The 12618-nt window shown below is 40.0% G+C and overlaps 1 protein-coding gene across 2 annotated transcripts in view; it reads right to left on the bottom strand.

Annotated features, from left to right (window-relative positions):
* DOCK2 (dedicator of cytokinesis 2) overlaps positions 1-12618 on the bottom strand; it is a 160518-nt gene that overhangs the window by 45060 nt on the left and 102840 nt on the right. For both annotated transcript variants that reach the window (XM_059859952.1, XM_059859953.1), the window contains one exon: positions 1179-1257. In XM_059859952.1, coding sequence (XP_059715935.1) covers positions 1179-1257 — 79 coding nt within the window. The remainder of the gene's footprint in view (positions 1-1178; positions 1258-12618) is intronic.

Here is a 12618-nt window from a genome sequence, read left to right as displayed (position 1 = left end):
GCCACAGAAACAATAGCTTATAAACTGCTTGTTAATAAACTGATAGACCCTAGGACAGACTATATCCTAAATATGTCAAGGGCCTGAGAGTTTCCAACAGGGATAGTCACTAAAAAAATATATTTTAAGTTTGCTGGAAGAACATCTTTCACTGTGGTTTAAAAAAATCTTAATAAACATCACACATATATACATTTGTATAATCACACCTTTTGAAGGTAAAACATTTTTAGTGAAATAAAGCTGGGAAAAGTTCTACATTTCCTACTTGGGACCACTGTAACTGAGTGTGAATCTTTTACCATTCTGTTCACTGCTGCCTTTCAAACTCTTCCTGTGTAACCACTCCTGTGGCTCCTCTGCAGCTATTTGGGACCAAGGGGTTTTGTGTTGAGGACCAAGAGACCAATTCCCAAACAGTTTCTAGCACAAGTGGAATCATTTAAAACAGATTAAAAGCTGTGAGATGAACCATGAAATATAAAGCCCTGAACTTTATGTAAAGGGTGAAACAGAATAACTTCACACACCATGATCAGGCAGCACTTAGTGACAAATCCTGAATCTAAAAGTGTATTTACATTTTAATACCAATTTAATGAATGTGAAAACTACAGATATTTTCATTTTTATCTAAAGGAAGCCAAACATGGTAAAATGCATAACGACACAGTTCAGTTGCACAGAATGATATTGAACAAACAAAAAACCCAACCAACCCTAATTAAGAATTATTACAGAAAGAACTAATAAAACAAATAGATGAAGATAGACTAGAAGTCAAAAATAAATTCTCAGTGCTAAATACTTTAGGAATCAGCAAAGTTAAGCTCTTTCTGTCCCACATCCACAGCACTGACATTGTCAAGACTCTGTGTGTTACATCTGAGATTGACTTGCTGAATTCACTTGGCTGGCTAAGAAAAGAAAAGAGTTTTCTGCTTGCCAGTCCTGAGCAGAGTTACAGAAGAAAATACCCTGGTTGGGTGCCTTATCATAAATAATCAAAGCCCAGCTCTGATGTCACATGGAAGATGGTCCAAGCCTGCCCTACTCAAATCCACAGCCTGTCTGAAGCTGTAAATATCAGTCTGAAACTGATACTGGCACAGCCCCAGGAGGGGCTCTGGAGCTGTGCACATGCTGCTTTGGCTCAACTAAAAACCCCAAATACTTACTTGGACTTCAAAGTTCATGTTCTCCAAAAATTTCTGGTTCATTGTCTCTGCAAATTTGTTGATGGCTCTCAAGAAGACCCTAAAAAACCAAAAAAGCAGTGACACAGATAAATGAATGTAACCTCTGGCAATCAACACCCACTGTGTGTGACACTGGTGGCAGCACATTTGGCACTGAGCACACTGGGAGCATCACACATGAGCACAGCTGGTGACATCCTGGACAGTGGCACAGGATTTATAGTGTTACCCATTAAAAAATTACACAACTGTCAAAAAAGTTTCTTCACTTCTGCTGGAAAAGTCAGACAACAGAATTTTGTTTCCCCTGCTGCACACTCTGCTGCACTCCTGAGAAAACAGAGCAATTCTTTCAGATCCAGTGTCACCTTGTGCCAAACCCAGGTGGTTCACAAGGGTGGCATCACCTCCTCTCAGGGTCTGACAGCTGAAACAGCTCCTGTGCTCACATCATTGCTTAGGAGCTGCACTTCAAAGATATAAAGTGCAGCTTCTCAGTTTTCTTACAGGTGGGGAGGGCAAGACAACGCCTCTGCCCACCTTCCTCCCCAGGTGGATTATAAAAACATTCCAAATAGTGAAAATACACATTCCAAATACTGTACAGTTACTCCTTCCAAGAGTAAGAGCATGAGCATTACCCCTCCAGCCTGAAAAGCAGCACCTATTTAAGCTCTTGATTAATGCAGCATGATTAAGGCATGTTTCTAAAGCTAATTTCTGACTTCCCAGCATGGGACATTTGTAAAACAAAAATCAATTGTATATTTAAATATTTATAAAGTTTATTTTAATAATTCAGTTGTTTTCAAAATTGGAAATTGACTGAAAGTGATCATTTGCCTCTGCTTCATAGGCAATTTTTTTAATGCTACTAAGTGGAAATATTTCTATGGAAAACACTGTAGGAGCAAACAGAATGGGGAACACAAGGGAAAACCAATCCTATTGGTCAAATATAATGATTGGCTGTCAACTAGATACTCCCAGTCAGGAAAAAAATCTAATAGTTACAAAGCCAGGTCCAGAAATCCTCACCATCTCTGTGATTAGCAACATCAGAGAAAGCAATAATTCAATAATTAGGAATATCAGCAAAAGATTAAGAAACCACAGGATATCCATATGTTACTGTCCAAGGACTGCTGTGTCCTTGGGCTGGGTTCTCTGTGGTGTTTTTGGTGTCCCATCTCAAAAGGATAAACAAATAGAAAAAGAAAGAAGAGAGAAGAAACCACGCAAATAATTGTGACACAGAAACGACCCTCAGTCAGGGACAGTATGACACAGGAGGGAGCTGACAGGATCTATAAAATCTCTGAGTACTCACAGCTTCTCAGGGAAGCATCAGAGAGCCCTGAACACAACCAGGATGTGCATCCAAACCAAGCAAAGCCAGGCTGTGTGTTAACTCTGCAGCTCATTGGTACAGGGTGCTGCAAATGCCTGGATTTTACACTGGCTCAGAAGTGAGCAGACACACCAAAGACTGAACTGAAGGGAGCACCATTAAATGCCACTGGTCACTGGGGCTGGTAGAACACAGCAAGCAAGCTCTGCTGTTACACTGCTCCCCTGGCAGCCCTCTATGAACCACTGGAGAAACAGAACAGTCAGGAAAGGAGTTTTAGTCTCATCACAAAAAAAAAAAAAGATAAATCAGAAGGGCTAAGTTCAGTTTCTTAATGAGGGAGGCAAAGCAAAAGTTCAGCTTTTGGCAAGTTTACAATGGAATCCCATGTAACCACTGAGCAACCACCCACAGGAGCTCCCTGCTTCATTAGAGCAGTGACTGGCTGGAGTGAGATCCTCTGCTGGGGTGAGGTTCTCCAGGAGGAAAATGTTCTTTGTGAAAACCTACAGAAGAATTTCTTTCCATCTGTGTAACACTCCCCTGTATTGCTGATGGGATCATGGAAATTCAGTGATTGTGTTCTCACATCTTGCCAGGTCCTTTTTGTTAAGGTGACCGGAGGGACTGCAGGAGCTGTGGCAGGGGGAGGGAGCAGATTTCTGGTGGAGCTGTGTCACTCCCACATCACCCCACACACTCAGCTGAGCTTCCTCCCCGTGGTCCAGGGCATCCTCTGATCCCATCTTCCAGACTGGCTCAGCTAATCTTGCCAGCTGAATTAAGGGGCTGCTTTGTGACAAGCCAAGTGGCATCAAATCTCCTCCAGGTCCAGAAACCAGATTTTGCTCAGTGCTGCCCTTGCAGGCTGTCATTGCTCTGCTGAGCACCTTGTGCTCACTCACAGGGCTGCCCTGTGCCCCAGTGCCACTTCCCAGGCTCTGCCACCTTTATGTGACCAACTCCTAAATGGGATTCCTGCTGGGAGCTGTCCTGTTGGATTTGGGTTGTGCCCGGATGGAGGAAGGCATGAATCTGACTCCATGTTCTCAGAAGGCTAATTTATTATTTTATGATACTATATTATAGTAAACAATACTAAACTCTGCTAAAGAATACAGAAAGGATACAGACAGAAGGCTAAAAGATAATAATGAAAACTTGTGACTCCTTCCAGAGCCCCAACCCAGCTTGATCCTGATTGACCAATGAGTCAAAATAATTCACAGCAGAAACCAGTGAAACAACCACCTGTTGGTAAACAATCTCCAAACACATTCCAAAGCAGTAAAACACAGGAGAAGCAAATCAGATAATTATTGCTTTCCTTTTTCTCTGAGGCCTCTCATCTTCCCAGGAGAAAAATCCTGGGCAAAGGGATTTTCAGAAAATATGAATCCCACACTGTCCCACACAGCCCACAAGCAAATAAACACATTCTTCCCTAAAGCTCCACTCACATGGGGACATTTATCTCCTCCAAGCTGCCTGATACTTGACACAAACAGTTTAAGATGCTGCAAAAAAAGGGAGTTCTTGAAGAGTGATTGATTTTAGGCAGCACAAAACCCCACACAGCTTGGCAGAATCAAGACAGGTTATTCTGTTTCATCATCATCATTATTCTTCTTCTGAACAGAAATTTTAGGTCAAGGCCTTGCCAGTGTTCAGTTTTCTGTAGCTCTGTATTGCTATAGACCCTTGGATTTACAAAGTTTATTTCTTGCCAACTCACATAAGCAAGTTCTTGAGCTCCAGCTGCTCAGGGAGAGCATTTCCCTTCACTCAGGGTTTTTGGCTGGAGCAGGAGGGGGTATCTTCCATTTCTGAGGCTTTTATAATCCCCAAATTCTGTGCATTTCCACACTGCTCCAACACCATGGCAAAACACATCACCTAAATATCCAGTTTAGGCAGACTCTGGTATAATCTGGTGCTAATAACTCCTTTTGCAATAAAAAAACCCCCACATTTTTCAGTACTTTACTCTTTAAACAGAAATATCATGCAAGATAGAGTAGAAATAATCATACCTTAAACACACATGAAATTTATTAATGAAAATCTATTTCCTAGCATGGACATATTACTGGGTATAATAAAAATTTTTGTGAAGAGCTTTATTAAGTTTTACTTTTAGCCATGTAGATAAACCTCAAGGACACCTAAGAAATTGACCAGTATTTAATTGACCTAAGAAATTTAATGTCAAGTAGAAATCTCAGAAAATATTAAAAACATTTACAGGTTTCTATACAATATCATTATATGTAAGCTGTCTTCTGTAAATATCCCTTTCACTCTCACAAATATTTTTATCTGACAGACTGGAAGGACATATTTTCAGGGAGGATGCAATATTTCCAGGCTGTCAAGTTGCAAATATTTTCATTCATTTGTGTTTTGCCTAAAGGGTGGATCTATTCCTGTCACTGGGAGTCACTTAGGCAGAAGGTTTGAATGCTATTCCTGCCTCCTGCCAATGCCTCAATGATTTCACTGTCCTACCTCAGTCTCCACTTTCACCACAAAGGGGCATTAATTAAGTAGCCACAAGTATGAAAACAAACAGGTGCTTGTAAAATACAGTGAGATTTTGATGAAAAAAGGAGAAAATATAATTTCAAACACTAATTTTTAAAGACATAAATTAAACTGTCACATTTTCAATTAATTTTAATGAAACAATAAATTTTCTACAGTCACAACAGAATTAATTTCTCATCAGTTTAAATAACTGTGATCTAAAACTGCTGAAATTCCTTTACCCACAATAACTTCAGTGATATTTCCTGAGTTTGTGAGGATTGATGCTTCTAATGTACGGCTCTATAAAACTCTTGGGCCTGAAGATTTATGGAAGATCTTCAAAGTCCAAAGTCTCTGGGCTAAATCTGGGAATAAAAATGCAGGGTTTTGGCTTAGGACAGCAACAAAATTGTCATGGTTCATCTGCTCCTGTTTCCTCTCTCTCTCGGAATTTCCTGCTGCTTCTGCTTTACTTTATTGTATTGTCAGAGACATTTGTTAAAACTTTTGGCTGGAAAGAGAGCCCAAAGGATAGAAACCTGTGCAGTTGTACTCAGGTTTACACACTCAGATGTCTGTTCCAAACAGGGGAGAACAGTACCTTGAGTAACACAGAGAAATAGTTTAAGGCAAAAAACCCTGAAAGTTCATGTCACCCTAAGATCAAAATTTGATTTTAAGCTGATTCTCCCTCAAAATAAAACAGAGGGATTGCGATGGAACAAGGAAAGAACTCTGTATTCATAAACAACAAATTAATCAAAATAGGATTTCAAGGCTATTCCTCAGAAGATGATTTTGTCTAACAGTAAAATAGGTCTGCATGTTGTCCTTGCTTTTGAAGTGTAAATAGGTAATAAACCTAAAATTCAGATCTGCAACTCCAAGTTATTTTTAGTTAGAATTGTTACATCAGCTTTTTGCAACATAAACCAGAGAGGATTTAGTAAAACAAACAAATGAAAAAAAATAAACAAACAAACCAACCCTCCAAAAACCCCAAACAAACAAAACCTTAATTTCACATTGACTGTTCTTGGGTGGCTTTGCAAAATCTGGCCTTTTTCTGCACCTTGTTCCAAAGAAAGAACATTTCTGGGTCCACAACATCATTTTGGGAAAAGTGCATAAACAAGATCCAGCACAGAAACATTTCCAAAATAATGAGCAGCCCTTTCCTCAGACTCCAGGTGAATTCTTTTAAAGCAGTGAGAAGCTCTTCAATGTCTTTTCAGGTTCACATGACTAAAATCTGGGAGTTCACTGCTCAGCTCTGAGCTGAGTAACCCAGATCCTGAGGTGAAGGCTGAATGAATTCACTCAGGAATTTATGAGCATCAGCTCCAGCTCCTGCTTGCTGTGGCTCCTCACAGTGCTGTGACTGCACTGATGGAATGACAGCTGCAAAAAATGAATCAAGCACAAACTTCTACTGGATAATCAGACACACAAAAATAAAGTTTAAAAGAGCCTATTCCCTGTGTTGTGGAAACTTATTCAAGGAAACCATTAAAATGATGGCACTGATGGTTTTTAAGTCACTTCTGAAAGGCAGTGAAGGCATGGATAGCTTTTAAAATTCAGAACTTCTTCCCACAAACCCAAAGTCCTTTTCCTTCAGAGAGTTTGGTCCAAGATTCAAGCCAGAAGGAGTTACTGTAACTTCAGTGATTTTTTAATCCCCAAAACTGATCACTGAGGATTTTCATCAGTGAATCATCTACTTGAACAGACAAGGAATATGAGGGAAGTTCTTGCAAACCCTGGAGGATGTACTGACTATTATTTTTAAAGATCTTTCCTGAGTTTGGATAGAAAAAGTTTGGCCATTATGCCAATTCTGTGAGATGTGGAGCAGGGAATAGCAGAGGCAAAATAATACTCATCCATAATTTATATCAACTTAGTATCATCCTCCTGAAATGTTGTGCAGAAGACACCTGATGGGTATTGTAACATAAGGGAAACACCAGGGAAAAGCAGCTGAAGTCAAATGATTCTCCTGTGGGCTTCTGTCACCTTTTCTGTTCCTTGCTGTGTACAGAACATGCAGAAGAAGGCATGTTACAGAATGAGAATACTCAAAGTTGGGTCAGACCCAAACCCCAGTGCCGGTCAGTGTCGAGGACTGGAACAGTGAATGGCAACTGGAAACTGATGCTGAAAGTACAAAATACACAGAAGAGAGACCAGACAAGCAATCAGTGTGACAGGAGAGACTAATACAGGTGAAATAACAAAAACCCCCACAAAGCAACAGCAGAAATGATCTCTTAATACCATGGCAATCATTGATTTTGAAATGAAGGGTAATGCAAGATGGGAAAGAATATTTAAAAACCTTGTGGCTACATGAAACCTAATTATGAAGAGCACAATAAAATGGCAACACTTGGGAAGAAATCCACTTCCATGGTAACTGGAAAAATATGGCCAGTGGCTCAAAGAAAGGAGAATAATTTCATCATATTTCTCCCTTGTGTCAACTCAGTTCGCTACAGACTGAAGAATAATTTCTTGAATCATTCATATTGAATTCTAATGCTAGAGCAACTGCCATATTCCTAAATTCCTTTCCAATGTACACCCAGAGTGTAACTAAACAACATGGTCAGAAAGCAACAGCTTCAAAATGGCTGTGCCCCAGCTGCTCCTGTCTCAATTCTACATCGTGGTTTTCCTTATTAGCATTATTTGAAAATGTGCATTAAACAGCTATGCCAAGCATCCAGAGTCCTGCATGCTGTAATGTGTCAGAGTTACTCTGACAGCAGCACAATGAACCCCCAGAGGAAGTCATGAGTGTGCAGTGGTTTTGTGCCAGAAAAGCCAAGTTTCCATGTGAGGGCCTTCAACAGGCTCTTTGTATGTGGCTTTCCCTTCACCATCTACCCAAAACATGCCTTAAATGCTGTGTAGCTCTCATTTAGGAGCCAAAATACATTTTCAAGTCTGCATATTAGGTGCACATTTTATGACAAACTGCTGGAAAGGAGATGTTTTGAAAGCTTGAAGGAACTTGCTTATATTGTGACTTCCTTCTCACTTCTGTCTCCTTTGCTTTTCTGTGCATTCCAGACAACTTTTTTGCATAGTAGAAATATTCTGAATTAATGACAAAATTAACAATCACATGCTGTCTTTAGTGCTAATCAAGAATGGGAATCAGACACAAAGCTGAAACCCTGTTCTTAAAGATGAATGCAAAGTCTTAACATGGTTGTGTCAGGATGTCACACAGTAATTAACTCCCACAGCCTTCACTTTTAAAAGAAGTTTGAGTTGATATTGCAAAATTACTTCTCAGTTCTTCCACTGATTTTTGTTGCATTGAACCAGCAGACTATGAATTTTAAAAGAGATGATTATGCAGCAAATACATAATACACCAGCAGGGTTATTTTGTGATGCTTCTGGTAAAAAAATATGAAAATTAACTCTTCAAAATAATGTTAATTGCAAGGATATTGCATATATTTTATTCCCTGAAAATCTCTAATTAGATGAATTCTGGTCAAAGTTACTCAGAATGGGGAGCACAGAAGGATTGCTCAATTGCACTTACACCTAATAAAAATGATGAGTATTGAATTTTTAGTCTTTTCTGTAGTGAGAAAAAACAGTTTGTGGGGGTAATCTCTTCAATGCCTTTTACTCATTTGCACACATATTCTACAGAGGGCAAAATACTCCTCGTTGTCTTAATCCCCAGATGTTTTTTTAAAATTAAAATACTTGAAAGCTTTTTATAGCAGGCCACATAGCAAAGAACCTTAGGGGTTTCTATCTGCAAGTCCAAGCTGTATCCAGGAAAGTAAGAGTTTATTTCACTGACTTCCTGAGAACATCAAATTACCAAGACAGATATATATATGTGTGTTTTATATATATATTATCATTAATATATATTATTATATAATATATAATGATTACATATTATTATAAAATATAGATAGATTTTTGTTATGGGTTTTTTTTTGTTTGTTGTTTGTTGTGTATTTGTTTTTGTTTTTGTTTTTGTGTTGAGTTGCTCTCTCCACTGAGGACTTTTCTTTTAATTCAGAGAGCCCTTAGGCTGGGAGTGTGAGCATCCCAGAAGCTGATATCAGGAAAGATGAGACACTCTGCAGTGGGAGTGGGAATGGGACATCTCCCTGCATGTTTTCTCTCTGCTTTTAGATAAAAGATGAAATAAATGTCTGCAGTTGAACCCAGCAGGCACCCACTCTGTTCCATGACCACCATGGGCAGCTGCCTCCCTTGCTGAGCAGAGGATCTGCTGCAGCCAGCACGTAATGAAGTGTTTAATTCCTGGTAAGCAGATAATTCCAGGACACAGAGAACAAGCAGCAACACACAGAGCTGGTGCACAATAAGCATCTTTGTGCTAGGAGCATGCAGGTGATGGCAAGGCAGGGTGACATTGGCACAGGCAGGTGGAAGTGACTCTGTGGCAGGCTGGGAGCTGCCAACAGAGCATGGAGGGATCAGCCCCAGCTGGCAGTGAAATTCTCCATGGGAGCAAAGCACAGGGAAGGCAAAACTACTGCTTCTGCTCTCACCTGCCTCACCCCTGCCCCAGGACTGTGTACTGTCATTTCCCTGATCACAAACACTGACTTTTGTAGAGACTGAGAAAGACAATGAGGAAACAGAAGAAGCTGGATTTAATGGACAGGAGATACAAAATACTGAGGCATTATGAACCAAATACCCCAGCATGGGAAACAACAAAGAAATAAATTTCCTTCTGAAAGGAACTTTATATTAACAGGGAAACTCCATTTCAACAAGGACGTTTTCAGTCTCATAACAAAGCCAAACTGTCCAAGGACACATCCTGTCACTGTACACAATTAAATCAATGACTAAACAGGAACATTTATTTGCACATGTTATAATACCCTTTGCACATGTTGTTTACCCTTTTCTGCAACTGTGCATAAAAGAATATTTTTGTTAGACATTTATACTTGTTGCTTAAAATATTTTTTCATACATTAAAATTAAAAAGTCCTGCAATATGCCATAAACCTGTGTATAAATGTATTCTGCTCCCCTGAAAATTCAAGCCCTTATAAAAACAACAGATTTCTGTAAGAAAATGTTTAAATCAGTCAAAAGTTGCAGAGGAAAACAAGATCAAAAAAAAGAATTACTGGTATGTAGCAGATCAGCCTTCTAAATTCTGCCTTATTTGCACAAAATAAACCATAACACTGTCATCCCACCTTAGTTACATAAATGAATCAGCTTCCAGGGTAAAACTAACCTAAACTATTCATTTGGGGGTTGGTATGGGTTGTTTTTTTTGTTTGTTTTTAAAATATATAAGTTTTATTCCCACCAACAGGATAAATGGAAGGCTGAGAAGCATCTCAAATATTTTAATTAATCTGAGTTTTTTCTCCCTCTCAGTTTGAGTTCATTGAATCCCAGATTGGTTTGGGTTGGAGGGGCCTTAAAGCTCATTTCATTCCACCCCCTGCCATGGCAGAAACACCTTCCCTTGGGGCAGGTTGCTCCAAGCCTTGAACACTTATTCCAAGGTTGTGTCCAGGACCATGCATACATAAGTGGAAAAGAAGTTTTTCAGGAGCCACAGAGCCCATCTCTGGTCATCTATGAAAAGAAAAACACAAAAAACCCCCAACAAAACCCAGGCCTGGAATCCCTAGTGTCCTCTCCTGAGCAGAAGTCCCAGCAATCCCTCTCTGGGCACCAAGGAGGAATTTTTTCTGCTTCTCTTTGCCTCCTGGCCAGGAGCAGGTAACTGAGAGAGCCCAGCCCTGGCAGGCTGAGGATGCTGAGTGCCTGGGGCTGCAGGTGACACTGATGGGGAGGCACAGGGAGCTTTGCCTGAATTAATAACAGTGCTCCAAGGGTGAGCTCCATGAGAGCCACGTCTGGAGGCTGTTCCAAAGCAGTTCATCAGCAAGTAAGCAGCTATTTTTAGTATGTATAATGAAAGAAAATTGACAACAATTCCAGCTCTTTTGCCAAATACCTGCAGTGCTAAACCTTTCAAGTTAGACTTGAAAAGCACTGGGGAAGACTTGACTCTGACAGATGTCTGAAAACACTCAGATACACAGGTAATGAAATTGTATTTTAGAAAAAGCCAAACTACTGGTGTTAGAAAATACTCTTCAGTGTTATCTTGCAGGACTTTTTTCAGAGAGGAGGATCTGACCTTGAAATATGCTGGTGAAACCCTGTTTCCATTCATTTTTAAATACCTTAAATAACGTGGGCAAGGCTCAAAAACCAACCCAAATGGACATGCAAACAATCAAAGTGCTCACTAAGCCACTCCAGACTGGACACCAACCAAACTGATCCTAGGCACTGATTATGATAAGATCAAATTCTTTCAGACTCTCTGGGAGGAATTACCATTTCAAAGCCCAGAGGACAGGGGAGGGATGTGAACACTTTCCCTGCAGTTGCTAACCCTGCTAACTGTTCCTTGTACTCAGCACATCTCACTCCCCATGCACTTCATGGTGACAATAAAGTACCTGAATTTCCTGGGAGAAATTATATCTCTCTAAATTAAAATTATGAACAGCTGGAAGATAAACAGACTATATGGTATTGTCTAAATCAGCCAAGCATTTCCCCACAAATGCCATGTACTTAGGAATTAGTGCTTTTAATAAGTTAATAGCCAATATCTAAGTGTCATGAGTGGAATAAAGTGCACATATACAAGCAGTAGCAAATAATAAGAAGAACACAGTAAGCAACTTTAATTAGAACAAAAGTTAATTAAATCCACCATGGAGGATCACAAAAACAACTCAGATATTATATCCTCATGACCTCAATGATGATGTTACTGTTTCCCAAAGTGTTCTGCCCTACCTAGCACGCCATAAAAAAGTCTTCTTTCCATCTTGCTGTTAGTGGAAGGGGGAGAAAACAACAAAAATAAAAAGTATTTAATGATTTCATTATTTCTTTCCCTGGTGTTCATTGAATACTGCCAGTCACACACAAGCCTCTGCCTCCCTCAGAAGTGCTTTGGGCTGAGCATGCTTGGGAAGCAAAGAGCACTTTGTTTATCATAGTGATTTAAAGTAATTTTATTTAAATATTTCCATCCTGACACAGACAAAGCTCTATAAGTAAGTTGAGTCAGTTAAGCTTCTACTCCAATTCTTTCAACTCCCCCACCAGAATTTCTCCTGGACAAGAATGGACCCTGTAAGAATCATTCTCTCATTGTGTGCCCCCATCTATGCCAGACACCAAACTTTTAGCTGAAATCTCCCTGATATTATTCAGGAACTGCCTGGTTTTACTTCCAGATATCAGGAATTGTCCTGCTCAGCAAACAGGACCAGACCTGCAGTGCTGGTGATGCTCTTCCTCTGCTCTCTGCAAATGTACAGATTTCACATCTCTGTGCTGCAGACCCTCCTACAGCAAAATTCCTCCAATTCCCACTTTCCTTGCAAGCCATAAAACACACAGGATCATGCAGGGGAGCTGCCAGGCTGTGCTGCACTCCCTAAGGGCACAAGTGCCACCAGC

The sequence above is a fragment of the Haemorhous mexicanus genome, chromosome 15 (assembly GCF_027477595.1).
Source record: "Haemorhous mexicanus isolate bHaeMex1 chromosome 15, bHaeMex1.pri, whole genome shotgun sequence".
Lineage (NCBI taxonomy): Eukaryota > Metazoa > Chordata > Aves > Passeriformes > Fringillidae > Haemorhous > Haemorhous mexicanus.
Note: the sequence above shows the minus strand (reverse complement) of the source record. Positions and strands in the feature narration are given on the sequence as shown.